This window comes from Mauremys mutica, chromosome 3 (genome assembly GCF_020497125.1).
Source record: "Mauremys mutica isolate MM-2020 ecotype Southern chromosome 3, ASM2049712v1, whole genome shotgun sequence".
NCBI lineage: Eukaryota > Metazoa > Chordata > Testudines > Geoemydidae > Mauremys > Mauremys mutica.
In genome coordinates, this window is record NC_059074.1 from 134,336,472 (window position 1) to 134,358,780 (window position 22,309).

The following is a 22,309-nucleotide window of genomic DNA, read 5'->3' on the forward strand; positions in this document are numbered from 1 at the left end:
TGGGATGTGGGTGGCCAGGAGGAGCAGATTTACAGCAGTTGGAGAAGTAGTTAGTGCAAGTGAGAAGCTGCTGCACCCCGACCCCTGTCCAGACTGCAGTCTGGCCAGAAGATGCCCTCTTCACTCATCTAAAAAAGGAAATAATTGTGATCCTTCCATCTCACAACAGTCATCCTGACTCCACAAATCTAGGCTGGACTGGCAGGTACAGGCATTCTGGGAATTATCTTTCAGTAGCCCACAAAACATTTAATCAAAACTCCTTTAATTAATCAGGCCTTAAATTGTATTTGATTCTGTTACAAACACAGAGACCTACTGAGAGTTAGTGCCGAATTTTGTGGATAGTTCCAATAACCTCTTTTGCATATCAGATTAAACGCCATGCACACTGGTTTATTTTGGTGTCAACTTCAATGACTGATGCAGTCTCTTTGCCTTTTACTTATTTTCTCCTTTTCCTTTCTCTCCATATTTTTCTTTCAGGAATCCTGATATTTCCCTCCAGACTTTTCAGTGTTTTTCCTTCAGATTAATTTGTCCTTATCTCCCTCTTTCCCACATTCTTTCATGAGTACCTCCTTCCTGTCACTGTTTTTCTCTCTTCTTCTTTACTCTTTCCTTAACTTCTCTTTTCTTTCTAACTGTCCCATCTTTCTTTCCTTCCATTACCTTAAATTTTCACCCATCTGTCACATCCAGTACGTATTCACACCCATCATACACTCTGCCACTAGACTCTAGAACACCCAGCCACCAACATACTCATTCACCCAACCACATTTCATCCACCCATCATTCACACCTTCTCTCCCCAACATACCTGTGCACCCACTGCTCCCTGGGATGTCACCACCACCATCACCCCTGTCCATCATGCACCCACATTGTACGGGGCGTGCCCCCCACACTCCCATGCGCCAACTCCTCACCCAGTCTACTCGATACATACACACCATGCATCCATTCCTCACTCATTCAAGTGCTGTCCCCACAATCTACTCTCCCAATGCTGGGGCGCTCAGGCAGCCCTTATATGGAGTCTGTTCTCTTCCTCCTGTACCCTACATTCCTTTAACATGTGGTATGCAATGTTTAGTTGCTGCCTGCCACTAACCCACATACCCAAGGTGGCTGCATTTCATTGGTGCTGTGTGTGTAGTTTGTGAACTGCTTTGTATGAATGGTACTATATTAAAACATAATTTATTAAATTAAAACTGCATTTTTTAATACATGAACTATTCTTATTTAAAATAAACCACAGCTTTTCCTCTTCCTGAGACAGTCAGTGGACAAGCAGAACAGATTTAAGAATCTATTGCAAAAGAAAGCAGAACCTAAAGAGCACACATTTAGATTTAAAGTATCCTTATCATAGCAATTGGATGGGACTTTTAGTCTGACACTCCTCATTTTGTATGGATTCCTGAGTCTGTCTCTTGTGATGCCTTAGTAAGATAAGATTCTGACAGAATGGAAGAGTACAAAGAGTCCAACAACTCCTTAACAAGGCATTTCAAAAACATCCATTAAAATGAGATTTATTTATGCATGGTGTTCTTGACCATGCATTCAGACTATAGGTCACAGGGTGATCAGAGTGTTTGCCTGTTGCAACATGCTGTTTCTGCTTGACATTTACACAAATCTCTCTATAGTTAGAAGTTGGGATTAAAAAAAAAATGCAGCTATGTCAGTTTAAAGGAAAAGGGTCAGAAAAGTTTCATTAACGATTAAACTAAGAGTTGGCCTTTCCTATGAAGGTTTTCACTGGAGTTTCTCTTTTTAAAATTATTTTATTCAGACCAGACAGACGGAGCCACTAGGCTCACTGACAGGAATGTCCAGTTCTGCTTATACATCAACCTGACTGCCCAAGTTTCTACTGGGTCTGATCTACATCAGTTTTTTATTATATAGAATCTTCAGGCAAGAGACAATGGACCCAATTCTACTCTTCCATCAGGGCAATCCTACTGACATTACTCACTGAGTTGCACCAGTGTTAACTGAGATCAGTATTTGGCCTACAAACAATAACCGGCGGGAAGTGGCGTGGGCTGCAGGGACATTCTGGCCACCACTTTCTGCAGCTCCCATTGGCTGGGAACGGTGAACCGCGGCCACTGGGAGCTGCGGGTGGCCATGTAAACATAAACAAACTGTCTGGTGGCCCACCAGCGGATTACCCTGCTGGGTCGTGTGCAGCCCATGGGCCGCAGGTTGCCCACCACTGGTTAAGAGTCACATGCCATGGAAAAGAGGATGGGATTTGAAAAGCATCAGGGAGTCATTTTCCAAACAGTGGGAAAGAATGTGGGGAAAGGATTTACCACCGACAGGGACCAGACCTGGAGAGGGGGACAGACAAGTTGAGTAATCTGAGGTGATTAGGGAACTGACTGGAGAACAGGGTGATATTAAGACAGATGACAGGAGGAGAAAAGACAAATTCAATGGAAGACCTTTAAGAGTAATATGGAGTTTTATATTGGAGGCTGCAGTGGACAGGAAGCCAATGAAAACCATGAGTCTGGGAGTGAGGTGTTCCCACATATGTCCAAAAAAGCCTATAGCTCGTAAGAAGGGACGCAAGATTTATTCATAATGAAAAGTTAAAATGCTGTGGGAACCTTTCATTTAGTGTAAATAACACTTTCTTTCTGTAGCCTCAGTTTCAGGACTCTATTACTGATATAAATAATTTTAATAAGAGAGTGAGAGAATACCATATTTGTGTGGAGCACAGGTAAATTTGGGACTAAAATGAGTAAGTCCTCCAATGTAAGGGAGATTTGAGAGCGTTTCCCCTCTTAACAAGGTCCATAATCTGTCTCTTCAGTGACCAAGAGGACATTTTTTCCCTAAGCACCAGTGGCCATAGGAGTAGAATAGATACTCACTGGAACATGCAGTAAAGCTTTTGCATCAGTTTTCTTCATACTATTTTCCACCAGTGGGACATGTTCAATCTTCCCACTTTGGGCAAAGAGTAAGTGTGTTCCTGGGGGCAGAGGAATTGAATCTGGTCGAACAGAGGGCCCAATAGCAACAGGAGGAGCAGCTGTGCTCAGACCTTGGTGACAGATGACGAAAAGCCGATGAAAAAGTCAGTTCATATAAATACAGGAAAGCAAGCCATTATCTTCAATGCATAAATTACAAACATATTGGAAAGAAATAGCACTATAAATGGATAGTAACAAGAAAAGTGGTACAACAGATATTTTACAGCTTCTGAATTTTTCTTGCATATGGTGGTGCAATAGTGTGTGTTATAGCTAAGGCTGCGAGTTTGTCACGGAGGTCACGGATTCCGTGCCTTTCTGTGACTTCTGTAGCGGCCGGTGCGCCTGGCTCAGGGACAGCTCAGGCAGCCCCTGTGCCAGTCGTACTGGCAGCTGCTGGGGCAGTCTGGGCCACTGCACTCCCCCGCTCCAGCCAGCAGCAGCAGAATTTGGGTGTGGGAGAGGGCAGGGATATGGGACGGGGGGAGGTGGGCTCTGAGCGGCACTTACCTGGCCCCGGAAGCGATGACATCCCCCTCGCTCAGCTCCTAGGTAGAGGAATGGTCAGGCAGCTCTGTGCGCTGCCTCTACCCAAAGCGCTGGCTTTGCAACTCCCATTGGCCGGGAACTGCAGCCAATGAGATCTGCGGGGGCGATGCCTGCGTGCTGTCACCCACCCCCAATCCCTCGGGCCACCCTCCCCCAACCAAGTTTTAGTCAGGGGTATTTTTAGTAAAAGTCACGGACAGGTCACTGGCCGTGAATTTTTGTTTACTGCCCGTGACCTGTCCATGACTTTTACTAAAAATGCCTGTACTAAAACTGAACCTTAGTTATAGCCCTCAAGAGGTTTAGCAACGGGCATGCTCCCACTGAGATAGCACAACTCTGCAATACTCCAGTGCAGCGCTGCACCTATATGGTATACCAGAATCCACTGAAAATAGATGCTGCAACAATTTAAGAGATACCCGTAAAAGAGAGAAATACTTGAGCAACTTACATGGGGGTCGGATTCCTGGTCCAGTTCTGGTGCCATCAATCTCATTACCATCCCTATCCACACACCAACAATACCCAGTGCTAGAATGGCACTGAGTTGGTTGATAATTCCCACGTTCATCACACTGGGGAACAAACTGACCAATGGGTCTGGGCCTTTGTGAGTCGGAAGAGTCCCCGCTAGCCAAAGCTTGTTCTTGTTCACGCTGACATTTAGTTTTCTCCAGTTCTGCAAAACAATAAAGCAATGAATATTTTATTTTATACACCTGACCAGCTACAGGATCCTAGTGCAGCAGAATATGATGAAAGTATTCCAGACTCCAGCCTTTAAAGAAAGTTTTTACTATTACAAGTCCTGATGTCCTATCTGAAAAGATGTCGTTACTTCAATGATAACCTGACAAATGGAAGTGTGGCACATTTATCTCAAAACAGATTTCACAATCAGTGTTAAAAGTGTAACTTTGTATAGTCTGAGACCATGAGCAAATGCTAGATTTTAATACTTTATGTATTCATTCTGCCTGTCCATCGTGACCTAGAATGGAACTTCACTCCTCCAGGAGGAGGCAGCATAATGTGTAATCAATTTGCAACACCCCCTCACCCCCAGAATTGCAGCTAACTAGCGATGCCATACGGTAGATATAATTTTTTTTGCAGCTCTAAAGGGGTAGTCTCCCTTCAGAGCCACAAGAGCAAGTCCATGATAAGCAGCAGAAATTACAAGTTCTCTTCAGAAGCCAGAAAGAGTAGTGCCTCCTTATGGCTTTATGTGACAAGCAGGGTGACATCCCTCTGGTATCTGCAAAGACAGTGTGGTCTGGTCCAAAGGAGGGGGGAGGAGGGAGGAGAAGACATAAACAAGGGGTGTGGGGCGGAGATATCATAGGATTAGATTCTACTGTCTTGTAAACGTGTTGAAAAGAAGGACATATCAGGCAGAACAGATATACAGTAACTCGTCAACTAAAGTCGTCCCGCTTAATGTTGTTTTGTTGCTGATCAATTAGAGAACATTTGATTTAAAGTTGTGCAATGCTCCACTCTTACATTGTTTGGCTGCCTGCTTTCTCCACAGCTGTCAGCCTCCCTACTCCCCTCCCCCCCCCCGCACCTTCTACCCGCTGGAAGACCCCCGGATCAGCGCCTTCCCCCTCCTCCCCCGCCTCCTGCCCATGGCAATCAGCTGGCTGTGGCGTTTTGGAGTCAGGAGGGAGGAGTGAGGACTCGGGGTGCAGGCTCCCCCTCCCTCCTGAATGCCACAAACCAGCTGATTGCCCTGGGCAGGAGGGAGGTGGGAGGAGCGAGGACTCAGCGCGCCTCCCTCCTCTGCCTCCAGCGGGCAGCAATCAGCTGGCTTGCGGGGTTTTGGAGAGGGGGGAAGGAGCAAGGACTCAGCACGCAGGCTCCCCCTCCCTCCCCTGCCTCCCGAACGTGGCAAGCCAACTGATTGCCCCGGGGCAGGAGGGAGGACTCGGCGCGCCTCTTCCCTCGCTCCCCTGCCTCCTGAACGTGGCAATCAGCTGGCTTGCGGCATTTAGGAGGAAGGGGGGAGGAGCCAGGACGCAGCATGGGGAGGAAGTGGGGCGGCGAAGAGGCAGGTCAAGGGTGGGGGTTTGGGGGAAGGGGTGAAGTGGGTGGGTTGCGGGTTGAGTCCCCCGCCCCTGGTGCTTGCAGAGTAGGGGAAGCTGCCCTGGAACCTAACCCCCCTATTTACATTAATTCTTATGGGGAAATTGGATTAGCTTAACATCGTTTCACTCAAAGTTGTATTTTTCAGGAACATAACTACAACATGAAGCGAGGCGTTACTGTACCAGTCTAGAAACTGATGACATGCAGTAGCCCCACGACCTGTGGAGATCTGTTAATAAAGAGGTCACAAAGGAACCAGAACCATTACCATTCTATATGATCAGGAGGGTTGGGCACAGTCCTCTGAAGAACAGGTTTTGCAAAAGACATCACAAAATCGGTTTATGAAAAAGTATACTGTAATCATATACCTCATGAAACAGGGAATAGTAGCATGGGAGGAACACCAACTTTTCCTTCGACCTGCCTTTCAGCATAAACAAACTCAAAACATACAGACAAATGACTTTTTATGTCTCCAGACACAACTGACTGGATTAGTGTTATCTTACTCTGAAGGTCCCTGCAGCGTTTTGGGAGGGAGAGAGAGAGATCAGTTGTGACTGCACATCCCCTACCTCCTTCCTCAGCCTGCAGAACCAGTTCTCCAGCCAGCCTGCAACAACCACTATGAACTGTTGGATGATAAGGTTTAATATCACCACTTCCATTTATTTGTGTTTTACACCATACAACAGCCTGGTAGGGAACAATGACAGTAGAGCAGGCTCTGCAGATGACACAGCTTATTTGTATGGTTTTTACAGTCACACAGATACAAACCTGAGATTTAATAAATAAATAATTAAATAAAAATATTTAAACCAGTTATGCAAGGACAGGTTTGGGACACATCTCAGACACTTGGACAAAATTAAAATAGGGAAATGCAAATATCTGGAGAACAGCTCAGCGTCTCTAAACAAATGAAATATTTGGCCTCGGCTCTAATGTGGGTGGTGAAGTACACTGAGACAAGGTAGAGCACAGATTTTTAAGGAACACTATAGAGCTAATATTTTGTGCGTTTGAAATGATCATCTTCCCAGCAATGCACTATAAAAAAGCAGGGAATGCAGTAATTGGCTCGTTTGCCCACACTGCTTGTGTTTTTTAAGAGGTCATGTTCTGTGTATAGCATTCTCCAGTGAAAGCTGAGGGTGTACAGCAGCTGGAGACCAGCCACTTTTTTCTACTGTTCTAGGGTTTTAAAAGGAAACTATTATCCATCCAAATGATCTTTGTGAGAAGGCATCAGCCCCTCCTTCCTCCAAAAACAAATATGAATCCCAGAGGTTGACCATTGCTCCTCTCTGCCCCAAGAATTAATTACCAAATAGCGTAATAGAAATTCAGTATTGACTGAGGCTAACAAAACTAAACCAGCAGTTATTTTATTAACAACTTAAATTTCTAAATATAAATCAAGAGAATGAATACATTTTTAAAAGGAGTTAGCAATTACGTATTATAGAAAGGAATGCATGCACTCCAATTGTAATCTGGTTGTTACATAAAACACAGTCTTACTACAGCTAAATAGAAATGTCACAAGGATCTTGGAGTTAACATATGTATATGAACTTAGTTACAAGGATACCTTCCACGCTAGTTATAGGAAAGTGAAAAACGAGATGGCAAAACCCACAGCAAAATGGTTAGTTGCAAGTTACTCATGACTACCAATTTAAGTCCCAATCCTGCAAATATTTATACATGTGTTCAACTTTACTTAAGCAAGCACACGCATAACTGTTTGCAGGATTAGGGCTTGAGGCGAATATTGCAATCAGAGCCATGTGGGCAGACCCTGAAACTCCATACAGTCACAAAGCGCTGCTCATGTGGCTCCCATTGAAGGACTGAGGCCTTAATTTTGACAATTCCTTTCCGATAGCTAGTTAAGAAGAATGTAGATGTTAAGAATGAAAGTTTCCAAAACACATCTGCAGAGTTCTCATGAACTGAAGCCATAGTCAACTGATAAGAGTTTACAAAAATATTTATAGAAGAGAATCCCAAGCAAAATAATTTCACTTTCATCACATAGACAGGCAGCTATAGTAAAGATACTTTTTATATAACCATAGCTGTTCACCCTGCAGTTTTGTTAAGTCTCCCTGACACAAACAAAAAACTCCCCATGCTTTATTTGCTATTGCAATGCTAGGGATCAATCTTGCAAATGTTTATTTATGCAATTAGTCCCAATAAAGTCAATGGGATTACTCACATAAGTAAGAGCTTATTGGATCAGACATCTAGTTTCCAGACTCTGGAGCCCATGGCTTTTTTAAACTTTTAAAATCTTAGCCTATATTTATAAAGATACAGAAGACAACTAAACACCCAATTCCCACTGCTTTTCAGTGAGAGTTGGGTGCCTTTGAAAATCATCCTCCTACTCATTTGTGCTACCTGCTCTATGTGCATATTTATATTTATGGATTTGGGGTAAGCTTTCAGTTCCATCCAACTGTCTATAGGTTATCTTGAGATCTATTCTTTCATTCTTGTAAACAGCCTACTTTAGATAAATATTTTTATTAAAAATCTGTGAACAGGAATAAGATCATCATCAGCATATGCATTCTATACTGAGCACACACATTTATTTTGGCTAGTATTTCACCCTTATTCTCATGCTTCAACTCATAATGCTTACTTTAGCTCATATTACAACATACACATAAAAATTCACCATCACCACCAACCAAAAAAATGAAATCCTACAACTACAAGCACTCATCACTTTGCTTTTACAGTGCACTTCTTTCCCCTCTTTTGTAGTTTGAATTGTAAGTAGGGCTGTGTATTAATTGCAGTTAAGTCACACGATTAACTCAAAAAAATTAATCGTGATAAATTAATCATGATCACAGTTTTAATCGCACTGTTAAACAATAGAATTCCAATTGAAATTTATTAAATATTATTGGATTTTTTCAACGTTTTCAAATATATTGATTTCAATTACAATACAATACACAAAATAGACAATGCTCATTTTATGTTATTTTTATTACAACTATTTGCACTGTAAAAATGGCAAACAAAAATAGTATTTTTCAATTCACCTCATACAAGTACCATAGTGCAATCTATTTACTGTGAAAGTGTAACTTACAAATGTAATTTTTTTGTTCCATAACTGCACTCAAAAACAAAACAATGTAAAACTTCAGAGCCTACAAGTCCACCCAGTACTACTACTTGTTCAGCCAATCACTAAGACAAACAAGTTTGTTTACATGTACGGGCGGTAATGCTGCCTGCTTCTTATTTACAATGTCAACTGAAAGTTAGAACAGGCGTTCGCATGGCACTTTTGTAGCCAGCATTGCAAGGTATGTACGTGCCAGATATGCTAAACATTCGTATGCCCCTTCATGCTTCGGCCACCATTCCAGAGGACATGCTTCCATGCAGACGATGCTCGTTAAAAAAATAATGCATTTATTAAATTTGTGGCTGAACTCCTTGGGGGAGAATTGTATGCCTCCTACTCTGTTTTATCTGCATTCTGCCACATATTTCATGTTATAGCAGTTTTGGATGATGATGGAGCACATGTTGTTCATTTTAAGAACTCTTTCACTGCAGATCTGACAAAACGCAAAGAAGGTACCAATGTGAGATTTCTAAAAGTAGCTACAGCACTTGGCCAAAGGTTAAGAATCTGAAGTGCCGTCCAAAATCTGAGAGGGACGAGGTGTGGAGCATGCTTTCAGAAGTGTTAAAAGAGCAACACTCTGATGCGGAAACTGCAGAAATTGAACCATCAAAAAAGAAAATCAACCTTCTGCTGGTGGCATCTGACTCGATGATGAAAATTAACCTGCCAAGGCCCCAGGCCTTACTGAACGCTCACAAATGCATAGTTGGAAGCCAGTCTGGCTTACCTGTGGGTTCGTATAGTTAAAATTGATATTAGTGATAAGAATGTGTGTAGTGGTTAGAATGTATGGAATGCTTGGAGGGTGCTGCTTATAATACTTACAATATGTCCCATGCTATAAAGGTAATGCTTAAGTGTTTGCGCTATAACTGTTAAATATTTGTTCTGAAACTCTAGCTCACCAAACAGGAAAAAAACTTCATCTAATGCAAAATGCTAGATTCCTACAGAAGGTGTTACCTCCTGCCTATCAGCAAGGACTGCTGAATCCAAATGGGCCATTGTGGAACAAAGACTTTGTCGATTGCTCCCCTCACCCACCCAGGAAGAGTTCTCCCATCAGCTTGGGCTCTAGGGAAATGGGGATAAAAATCTCTCACCAGAAGGTCTCTATATTCTATCTGGACTCTGATGGGCAGAGATATCTAAACATATGCAAGAGATTCCCAAGCAGCTTGGCTTGGGTTAGCCCCAAAAGACATAAAAGCTTGCTTATTAAAGAAACTTCTATAACCTTTTGAACTTAAGACTAATCTTTGTGCATGTATGCTTACCTGCTTTAACCTTGTGAACAACTAGGGTGACCAGATGTCCCGATTTTATAAGGACAGTCCCGATATTTGGGGCTTTTTCTTAGATAGGCTCCTATTGCCCCCCACCCCCATCCCGATTTTTCACACTTGCTGTCTGGTCACCCTATAAACAACTCATTTTTTCTTCCTAATTAATAAACCTTTTGTTAGTTTATTACAGATGTGGCTACAAGCATTGTCTTTTGTGTGAGATCTAAGGCGCACAATGACCTGGGGTGAGTGACTGGTCCTTTTGAGACTAGGAGTAACCTGAATATTGCTGCGATTTTTGGTGTAAAGCAACCATCTATCACAGAGACATGCTTGCCTGGGATGACAAGATAGACTGGGGAGCCAAATGGGACTGCCTGTGACTCCATGTTAAGGCTGTCATAGTGCTTTAGGAGTTCACATGTGTTACTTGGTTGGTGAAATCTAATTATAGAACACAAACAATTTGGGGTTTGCACCCAGTTCCTGGACAGTCTGCCCCGAGGTTGGCACTCATACTTGTGAGCCCCTGCAGACAGCATGACACCTCATACAGAATGATTTAAAAAGAGAAGTGGTAAAAATGTGGATCACTTAAAGAGGAGGAAGATGATTTTTTGAATTGTGCTTTTGAGTAGAGGATAATGAAATACCGAGCCCGGATAGGAAAAATGAAGTGATTTTGTTTAGAGTATTAACTGGCCATTGTGGTTTAAACAAAAATCTTTTTTGAATAAACAAACACAAAGATGGACTATGTATGTGATGTAAGGTAGAAGAAACAACTGATCACCTTTTATGGGTATGTAAGGGTTTTGATAAAGAAAGGGAAAAAGATTGAGGAATTTCAATTTTTGTTAAGCTAACAAAAGTTATTATATTTTGTAGTAAAAATATCAAGGAAAAGGGATAGTATTAGAAAGGCTTTGTTACAACATACTTTACCTGAAAGATACAGGGCAGGATGTGAGGACATAAACCATGAAGTATTTAGGAATTGTAGCTGGTGGCGGCTATAACTATCCAATCAAGTTTGCTTCACTATGGAAAACAAACAGAAAAAGAATGAAGTGGGGAGGCTCTGGAGATTGTAGAACGTGAACAGCTCCTGCAGGGAAGACCCTGAGACCAAGGGAGCTGTGATCTAGAGAGAAGCCGAGGGAGCAAGTGGCTCTGAGGAAACCTCGATGGAGTTTGAGCCTAGAGACCATGTCAGAAGGCTGATATCTAGCTAAGAAGAAGGATGAGAACAGACTGGGATGGAAGATGAGCTCCAGCTATAAGACAAACATGAGAGTTAAGTATGGACTGTTGTGTGGTGATGGACTTTATTTTGGGACCCTGGAGGACTGTTAGGACCCATTTCTGTTATTAAACTGGCCCCAGGTATGGGTGGTGTTAATACAGCAATTGTTTTATGTGAAATCCTGTGCATAGTTCTTAGGGGGCTAAAAGGGGCAGGGTACCTGTAAAGAGAACCCAGCCCCACCACAGGAGGGGGCGTTCAGTAAATGGTCACCTTGTTACAGGGCCTGTTTCCTGGAGCACAGTGACTCTGAAAAGGACTTAAAAAAAATCACAGTAGACAAGTAACTGCACATGAGCTCCCAATGTGATGCTGCAGCTAGAAGGGTAAATAGGATCCTTTTATGTATAACTAGGGGAATGTCATGGAGTGCAGAGGCAGTATTACCTTCGCACATGGCACTGGTGAGACCATACTGGAATGCTCTGTCCCATTCTGGTGTCAACACTTCAAAAGGGAAGTTGAAAAATTGGAAAAAGGCTCAGAAAAGAACTACAAGAATAATTTAAGGTCTGAAAAAAAATCTGTTACAAAGAGATATCTAAGATGATCTATCTATTTAGTTTATCCAAGAGAAGCTTAAATGGTGATTCTACCAGTACCTACATGGGGAAAGAGATTTCTGATGTTAGATGCATCTTTAATCAAGCAAAAATAGCATAATGAGATCCAATGTTAGGAAGCTGAAGCTAGACAAATTCAGACTAGAAATAAAGCATATATTCTTAACAGTGAGGGTAATTAACCAGTGGAACATCTTACCTCGGGCTGTGGTGGATTCTCCATCACTTGAAGTCTTGTAAATCAAGACAGAATGTCTGTCTAAAAGATATGCTATAGCTCAAACAGCAGTTATGGTCTTGATGCAAATACTACTGCATGATGCAGAAATTCTTGGGTGAGGTGGCTGGTGTTATGAAGAAAGTCAGACCACATGGTCTTAGTGATGCCTTCTGGCCTTGAAGTCTATGGGTACGTCCACACTACCCGCCGGATCAGCGGGTAGCGATCGATCTATCGGGGACTGATTTATCGTGTCTCCTCTAGATGCGATAAATCAATCCCTGAATGCGCTCCCGTCGACTCCAGAACTCCACCGGGCGAGAGGTGGAAGTGGAGTTGACGGGGGAGCCGTGGCCGTCGATCCCACGCCATGAGGACGGGAGGTAAGTCGAAATAAGATGTGTCAACTTCAGCTACGCTATTCCCGTAGCTGAAGTTGCGTATCTTACATCGACCCCCCCCCAGTGTAGACTAGCCTTATGAATGTATAAGAATGACCTTCCTACAGCAACAGCTGTTTAATTTTTGTTCCATCACACTTTCAGCATCCATGTCATTTTCAATTTATTTCAAGTTCCATAGTATATGGGACATCTTCCTCCCCTTAGTCACCCATCAAAAGTGATTATGCACTGGCTTTGTAATCATGCCAAATTCAGTTTTATAAGCCACTAAAATATTTTCAACGTCTGATCTACCAACTCAATCACATTTTCATTCTCAAATGGAAACTACAGAAAATGTTTTCATACTGTGCCTAGTGTCATTATGTAATCTCATAGTTACTTTATGTTTCTTGTTTGGACAGTTCATTTTGGGTACTACAAGAAACTACACTGGCATTTTCAATTGCTAGTCCTGAACAGTCTCAAAGAACAGGTTAAAAATGTCAACATTAAAATCTCATCCCTATTTATCCCAAATACTCTGTATTTGTAGTGATATACTACAAACAGTAAACAGACTAATGCTGTCAATGCATTTCTCATATGAAAGGCCTGGTCTACACTACGGGTTTAAACCGAATTTAGCAGCGTTAAACCGATTTAACCCTGCACCCGTCCACACAATGAGGCCCTTTATATCGATATAAAGGGCTCTTTAAACCGATTTCTGTACTCCTCCCCGACGAGAGGAGTAACGCTGAAATCGGTATTGCCATGTTGGATTAGGGTTAGTGTGGCCGCAAATCGACGGTATTGGCCTCCGAGCGGTATCCCACAGTGCACCATTGTGACCGCTCTGGAAAGCGATCTGAACTCAGATGCACTGGCCAGGTAGACAGGAAAAGCCCCGCGAACTTTTGAATTTCATTTCCTGTTTGCCCAGCGTGGAGCTCTGATCAGCACGGGTGGCGATGCAGTCCCAAATCCAAAAAGAGCTCCAGCATGGACCGTATGGGAGATACTGGATCTGATCGCTGTATGAGGAGACAAATCTGTTGTATCAGAGCTCCGTTACAGAAGACGAAATGACAAAGCATTTGAAAAAATCTCCAGGCTATGATAGACAGAGGCCACAGCAGGGACTCAGCACAGTGCTGCGTGAGAAGTGTAACGGAAAGCCAAAGAATCAAATGGACGCTCATGGAGGGAGGGAGGGGTTACTGAGGACTCCAGCTATCCCACAGTCCCCGCAGTCTCTGAAAAGCATTTGCATTCTTGGCTGGGCTCCAAATGCCTGAAGGGTCAAAAACATTTTCCTGGGTGTTTCAGGGTGTATGTCGTCAATTTACACCCTTCCCCCCCCGAAAGAAAAGGGGAAAAAATCGTTTCTCGCCTTTTTTCAATGTCACCCTATGTCTACTGCATGCTGCTGGTAGACGGGGTGCTGCAGCGCTAAACAGCAGCATCCTCTCCCCTCCCCAGTGGCAAACGGTACAGTACAAAATTTTTTAATTTAATTTTTAATTTTAATTTTAATTTTTTTTTTAATTTAAAAGGACTGGTATCCGTCCTCCTCATCATCCTGTGAGTGCTCCTGGCTGGCCTCGGTGAGGTCGGCCGGGGGTGCCTGGGTAAAAATAGGAATGACTCCTGCTCATTCCCAGCAGATGGTACAGAACGGCTGGTAACTGTCCTCATCATAGCAACTGGGGGCTGAGCTCCATCAACCCCCCCCCCTTCATGTCTAAAGAAAAGATTCTGTACTGCCTGGACTATCATAGCAGCGGAAGGCTTCCTCCCCCTCATTTTATCTCACTAAAAAGTCTGTGTTTCTTATTCCTGCATTCTTTATTACTTCATCACACAAATGGGGGGGACACTGCCATGGTAGCCCAGGAGGGTTGGGGGAGGAGGGAAGCAACGGGTGGGGTTGTTGCAGGGGCACCCCTAGAATGGCATGCAGCTCATCATTTCTGCGGGATCTCTGGGGCTCTGACATGGAGCGGCTTTGCTCTCTGGTTCTCTAGTACACTTGCCCCATATTCTAGGCTGGACTGACTCTATTTTTAGACAAAACATAGGAAGGGAATGACCCGGGGAGTAATTCCCATTTTTGCCTATGCGCCCCCGGCCGACCTCAGCGAGGCCAGCCAGGAGCACCCATGATAGCAGCAGACGGTACAGTGACTGATAACCGTCATCTCATCGCCAATTTACAATGGCAGACGGTGCAATATGACTGGTAACCCTCTCTGCTATCTTGCAAAGACAAATGAATGCTGCAGTGTAGCAGTGCAGTACCGCGTCTGTCAGCAGCATCCAGTACACATACGGTGACAGTGACAAAAGGCAAAATGTGCTCCATGATTGCCATGCTATGGCATCTGCCAGGGCAATCCAGGGAAAAAGGGCGCGAAATGATTGTCTGCTGTTGCTTTCCCGGAGGAAGGACTGAGTGATGACACACTGTTTTTGCATTGGGATCTCAACCCAGAATTCCAATGGGCAGGGGAGACTGCAGGAACTATGGGATAGCTACCCACAGTGATGAGCTGCCAAATTTTTAACAACGGGTTCCCTCCTTCCCCCCCCCGGGTCGTGCCCCATCCAACCCCTCATGTTTCTTGACACACACAGTCCGAGACCCCTGACCCATCCCCCCTTCCCTGTCCCCTGACTGCCCCTTGCTGCCCCACCCAACCCCTCCTCTCATTCTCAATGGCCCCCCAGAACCCTGACCCCATACAACTACCCCTTCTCTCTGTCCCTGAGTGCCCCCACCACCTCATCCAACCCTGCTCTTTCCTGACTGCTCCCCCGGACCCTTGCCCCCATTCAATCCCCCTGTTCCCTGCCCTCTGACCCCCCCACCCCCAAACTCCCCTACCCTCTCTCCAACACCCCCTCCCTGCCCCCTTACCGCGCTGCCTGGACGTGGCTGGGCCGGGACAGGAGTCGCGCGGCCGGAGGATGCGGCGGGAGCCCGGCGGCCGGAGCCAGGTGGCTAGCCGGGTGGAGCCAGGGAGGGCTGCGGCCAGAGCTGGAGCCGGGCAGCCAGGGCCGCCGCCACGCCCAGACCCGCGCTGCCGGAGCCCGGCCCCCTGGCAAAACAGCAGGGGCGGCTGGAGCCACGGGGCCAGGCCGGGCTGGAGGTGGGGGGCCGTGTCCAGAGCCGAGCATCCCGGTAGGTGGGGGCACGGCAGGGCCGGGGGGGGGGTGTGCGGCCGGAGCCGGGCGGCCGGGGAGGGGTTCGGGGATGCGGGGCCGTGCCGCAGCCGGTGAGGGTCGGGCGGGGACCCGGGGGGGGCCGGACAGGGCCGGGAATGCGGGGCCAGGAACGCGGGGGGGGACGCGGCCAGGGAGGGGCGGGGGGGACCCGGGGCCGGGGCCGGGCAGGGCCGCGGGGTGGGGATGCGGCCAGGGAGGGTCACCCGGGGACGGGCCGGGTGGCCGGGCAGGGTCCCGGCCGGGAACGCGGGGGGGGGACACGGCCAGGGAGGGTCGGGCGGGGACGGGCAGGGCCGGGAACGCGGGGGGGGGGGAGGACGCGGCCAGGGCGGGGCGGGCGGGGACCTGGGGGGGGATGCGGCCAGGGAGGGTCGGGCGGGGACCCGGGGGCGGGGGCGGGTGGCCGGGCAGGGTCGCGGCCGGGAACGCGGGGGGGGACGCGGCCAGGGAGGCCGGTGAGGGTCGGGCGGGGACCCGGGGCGGGGGGGGGGGGCCGGGCAGGGTCGCGGCCGGGAACGCGGGGGGGGGGGGGACCGGGGGACAGTAGGTGGGGGCACGGCAGGGCCGGGGGGGGTTCGGGGGGAGGGGCAGGGTCGCGGCCGGGGAGGCGGGGACGGGCCGCGGCCAGGGACCGGCCGGGGCACATGCCCCCCCGCCCCCAGTTTCCTACCTCAGCGTTGTCTTCCTGGGCCGGGGAAGCCTGCTTGCTTCTCAGCCCTCCCAGGCTTCCCGCGCGAACAGCTGATTTGCGGGAAGCCGTGGGGGAGGAGAAGCAAGGAGGAGCTTCATGGCAGGAGGTGGAGGTAGAATTCGCAACGGTTCGCGCCAACCGTTTGCTAAAATTAGACGCCGGACAGAGAACTTTAGCATTGGGTTCTCTGTCCAGTGTCTAATTTTAGCAAACGGTTCGCGCAAACCCTTGCGAACCGTCTGCAGCTCACCCCTGGCTACCCACAGTGCAACGCTCCGGAAATCGATGCTAGCCTCGGTACATGGACGCACACTGCCGAATTAATGTGCTTTGTGTGGTCGCTTGCACTCGACTTTATACAATCTGTTTTACAAAACTGGTTTATGTAAAATCGGAATAATCCTGTAGTGTAGACATACCCAAAGAGATTATACACATTACTCTTTTGGCCTTGAGAGGAAAACCTTGTCTGTGTCTCTGGGACCTTGAAGTAAAAATATGATTAGTGGCCATAGGTCTCAACCCAAGAATCTTTTTTTTTTTCCTGTTTAATAAACATAGCCTCTGGGGTTTGCAGGCGTGGGAGGGCTCAGACATCTGTTTCTTTTTGAACTGAAAAAATGAAGCGTGAGGAAATAATGAAGTTCAGACAGTCTTAATAGCTGCTGGAATGTCACTGCTCACAGCAACTCTTTCATTAACAAGGTGGCTAAGTTTGGAATGAATGTGAAATTCCAGACCATTTCCAACAACTACTTCTGAGAGAAGATTTACCATGTACTGGTTAAAAAAAAAAAAAAAAAAAAAATGCATAAAACAGATTGTTACTCATAGTATGGAACCCAGTATTCAAGATTAATTTTGTATCAAGGAGAATAAAGGCTGCATAAAGCAACATTTTGTCTATTAGATTCAACAGATGCTTAGTTCTGACTCTACCGTTCTTAAAACTGAAATCTTGATGCTTATTAGAAAAGTTCAGCTCTAAGTCCAAACTTTGTGGCTTGGGCCCATCTCTACTTGTCAGTTTAATTGTTTCAAGAGGCCCATTTCAGCAGTAGCTAGACTCACTTTTTTGTGATAAAAAAAATCATAAGCAGCCAGTTGTATAAGCTGCTGGGAAGACTATATGTAGCAAGGACTGAGCAATTAGTTGAATGAAAATCTCCAAGCTGATAGCTATCTGGAGAGATACATCTCTACCCCGATATAACGCGACCCGATATAACGCGGTAAAGCAGTGCTCGGGGGGGGGAATGGGGGGGAGAAGGGGGTCTGCGCACTCCGATGTATCAAAGCAAGTTCGATATAATGCGGTTTGACCTATAACATGGTACGACTTTTTTGGCTCCCAAGGACAGCGTTATATCGGGGTAGAGGTGTATTAGTGAGTTAGTTTAGTCAATGAGATCTCACCTTGATATGGAAGAAGTAGGAGGGAAAAAGCCTGGATAGATAGTAAATTTGAGATGCACTGTGGAGCACCACATATTAAAAGTCAGCCAATGAAGTGAACAAAAGCACAGTTATAAAAATAAATCTGAACATGTACTTGAGCCACTTTTAACAAGTATATTTTGGTTTTAATTATTGATAAAACTTCATAACTATTAAACATATCATAGTATATTTGTAAAAGTAATTAAGTTTTAGCGATATGAAGCCTCTCTACAGCATCTGCTACTACCCCTCTGTTGAAGAGTGGAGTAACCACAAGTTTTTTGTGAGAATTACCAGCGTTGCAGCTTAGTGAAGTGAGAAGTAGTAGAGTTCTACTGTATTCCAATCAGACTTAATTCACCAGCAAAGGATAAGCTTCTTACCTACCAAGCAGTTTTTGTAATCAAACTTTATGCACTAAACCAATTTGATGCTGATGGTTTAGGTATGTCCCTAATACATAGCAGAAGTCATAAGAAAAGAAAAAAACAGACACATAAGAAGTTTAATGAACTTTAGTAAATTCTCAGCCCTAAAAACACTGGATACTAAAAACCCTACCAGCTATTATATTATCACTAACACTGTTTTAGGATAGATCCATACACAGCAAGATATTTTACCTTGAAAGTGGAAGGTCAAGTAAGGTACAGGACTCAAAAAAAATTATGGTGACCAGCCAAACAAATAGAGTATTAAACTCAGCAGATTTAAGGTGCAGCTGGAGTAGTAGGCACTTGGGACCAGATTTTTAAAAGCATTTAGGCAAATTCCATAAAGAAATACAGTAGAAATCCTACATAGCAGTAAAAATATTATGAAGCTACTACTATACACTAAAAGTCACTTTGTATTAACCATAATTAATTTAAACGTAAAGGTTTAGTATACGTTTGTTTTATGCAGTAAATAATATACTTTGAACAGTGAAAACACGTCATTTTATATATATATATATATATATATATATATATATATAATATTCAGATGAAATTCAATATATTCTTAAAACTAGGCTTTCTGCATAACATCAAATTGCCAGCTTCAGTACACTAAACCATTGGTTCTGCTGTAACAAAGGGGATGCAACAGATGTCAAAGCAATATTTCTACATCTGTGACTCACGGAAAAATTTAGAATCTTTAAATTTCAATTTGGTTTCAAATTACCTAAAAGTTCCTTCTCTGGCAAGAACTCAGTTCTCATCTTCAGGTTAGTTTGAGAAATACTTAATGAGGCAAGAAACACTATATAACTTTCCATCTATACACATAGATATTCATGCATGAAAACTAAGTTAAAAGAATACTGAAACATTGGCTTAAAAGGTGACAAAAGCTAGAGCTTCAGAATGAATGCTGCAAATCTGGCTTCAATCTGCTCCAGTGAGTCTAGTTAGTACAGAAAAGTCTACAAATATTGGACGATTTGACATACCATATGTGCTATTAAGGAAGAGTTAGATAAATATGATCCACAAACATAAAATATCACTACCACACAACAGCTTTTTACTAGCGTGCTGCAAATGCCTCTTTTGCCTTAGTGATGAGACATTAAGCACTCAGTTCTAAAGTTTTGACTTTTAAGGCAACTAGGAAATATAGGGGGAAGACCCCCTAAAAATTAAGTTTCAGCCATAATATAGTATGTCATGTAAGTACACATTTGGGCAAACTTTGAAAAGCTGAGGGCTCTAAAAAAATCATATTCTGTCAATTGCATAAATATTTTGACATTTTGCTTTGTGCTGTACTACAGAAATGTATAAATAGAAAGAACCATTCTTTCAAAAACGTTTCATAAGTAGTACTAATAAGAGACAAGCTTCAAATGGCTTAGAGATTAGATTAACTACCCAAGTATGTTCATCTGAAACTCTTGGGTCTGTCAAGTTGAACATTTTGGGCCAGATTGTCCAGTAGTATAAACTGGTGTAGCCTAAACAAAGCCAGTGGAGCTGCAAGGATTTACACAAGCTCGAATTCTAAATCCAAGAACAGGAAGAATGGTTCTCATAGTTATTTCAACACTTCTGTTTGGAATGTGAAGAGACAGATGGGGTAAAAAAAAGTTGTCTACAATTTCAAATCTCAAGAAAAGTTTGGCAAATTTCGGGTTCGTGTTTGGGTCAGTTTTTATTTGATCGGAACTGCCGTTTTCTAGTAACTACTCTCCATATGCAGCATTTTTATCGTAAAATGTCTGGAAAGGTGTGTAATGTAATTTAAATGAAAAGTGACAAATTATTTATAGAATTAATGCGATACCAGTTACAGTAACAAATCTGAAACCAAAATGCCTGTTTCCTCCACTTAGGAAACCTGAGAGCCATGCAGTAACAGTGCAACATGTTAATATACCTACTGGACAGCTTGTCCCATCTGAATAAAAGTTGTTAATACCCATAGGGCATTGGGCAGGAATAATTCTTTTTTCCTCATTAGCTGTATTATTTTGACATATGTGAAAGAAAACAAGTATTGCAAATTACACATAAACGCCTCATAAGGACAGGAATAATTCTAGTAGCTGAAACATCTGGTTAAATAACTTTAAAGAAAAATAGAATGGCTAGAGAGCTATTACCCTAACAAAAAAAGAGTAGGTTTGTTTTGTTCAGACAGATAGATCCCTTTTCAGAACAGGTTATACCCATTGTTATGTTAAGACACTGACTTCCCTAAGGCCTGGTCTACACTAAGGGGGGGGGGTGTCGAACTAGGGTACGCAAGAAGTACCCTAGTTCGATGACTTACCCGTCCAGACGCGGCGGGGTCAAACTCCGCGGCTCCAAAGTCGATTCCGCCACCGCCGTTCGCGGTGGTGGAGTTCCGGAGTCGACCGGAGCGCGTGGGGAGTTCGAACTTTTTAGACGCGATAGTTCGAACTCCGAGAAGTCGACTCACCGCGTCGACCCGGCAGGTAAGTGTAGACTAGCCCTAAATAGGGACTAGAATCACTAGATCTTGCCCTGTTTACTGCAGTGAACATGTGTTCCTCCTTCCCCTTCATAACACACTGCATCAGTTGAATGATAATACAACGAATACTCCCACAGATATCTACTTTAAATCAAGTGAAAACAGGGACGAGGGACCAGACACCAAGAGCCTATAAGACCTATCTGGAAGGTCATAATTTTAAGTATGCAACCAATGAGGAGATGGGGAGAGGGGGAACCCAGAAAAATATGGAGATGGGCTCCTTTGAAAAAGTGAAGACACTACTGAATCATATTAACAGTAGGGCTTGATTTTCAATACCATAGGAGACAAGGATGGCACACTAAAGTGTGAATGCAATAGCATGCTGAATTTGAACACCATTGCTAGGTTTGTATGAGCAAATAGCCAGTTAAATGCCTAATTGGCCTTGTGTATACACAATTGTGGTATCAACCCACTACATACAGCCCTATTTATTTGACCTTTAGAAAATCTGGCCCTAAATACACTTAGGAGTCTCAGAATGCTTGGACACTAGCCACTGATCAATTAAATATTACATTAAAAAAATAAGGCTACTAATATTTTTTTTGTTCTAGCGACGAAATAGGTTAAACATTTGTCCTCTGATTCCTGAGCTTTATTTCTGGTCCCAAATTGAAGAACTGTAAAACTTTACCTCCTAACACACACTGGAAACCATCCCCACGATAACCTGCCTTACAGTGGCAACTGAAAGACCCAGGAGTGTTGTAGCAGAAAGCATCTGGATGACAGCGGCTCTGACGACATTCATCTACATCTGTAAAATAGAAGATCAGACCAGATAATTTCTCATGATATACACCTTATAGATCACAGTTAAGTTGTTCGTTTTAAGGTGCCAAAGTAGCTTAGGAGTGGAGGTCTCATTTTTCAAAGTGACTAACACCTAGGATCCTAAATTCCACTGACTTTCAATGGAACTTCAGCTCCTATGCCACTTTGTTGCTTTTGAAAGTTTTACCCCCATATCTAGGTTAGGATTTGCTTTCTAGTGGTAAAGCATGCAAAATTTATACAGAAAATTCTAAGAAAAAGCATTGTTGACAGTTTACTAACAGATACCTACCCACATTATTAAAAAGCAACAGATCTATAGATTGGTGGACCCTATAAAATGGTTTGGCTGGCAAAGGTTCCAGGTACAGTTATGGGAAGCCACCACTGCCCTGTAGTCCAAGTAATGTGAAAAAAAGCTGTTACTATTACAAATTCAGTGTGCCGGGCATGGTGGGCCACATCCTCAACTGATATAAACAGGCATTGCTCTACATTGATTTACACCAACTGAGGATCTGACCTGTTTTGTTTAGGTGACCATAACTAAGAACTGTTTAAGATTATTGCAATTCTCCCATCAGAGCCAGGC

The 22,309-nt window shown here is 44.3% G+C and overlaps 1 protein-coding gene across 1 annotated transcript in view; it reads right to left on the reverse strand.

Annotated features, from left to right (window-relative positions):
* NID1 (nidogen 1) overlaps positions 1-22,309 on the reverse strand; it is an 80,032-nt gene that overhangs the window by 17,241 nt on the left and 40,482 nt on the right. Inside the window, exons 12-14 of the mRNA XM_045010103.1 lie at positions 21,578-21,700; positions 4,015-4,242; positions 2,907-3,079 (exon numbers count right to left, since the gene is read on the reverse strand). Coding sequence (XP_044866038.1) covers positions 2,907-3,079; positions 4,015-4,242; positions 21,578-21,700 — 524 coding nt within the window. The remainder of the gene's footprint in view (positions 1-2,906; positions 3,080-4,014; positions 4,243-21,577; positions 21,701-22,309) is intronic.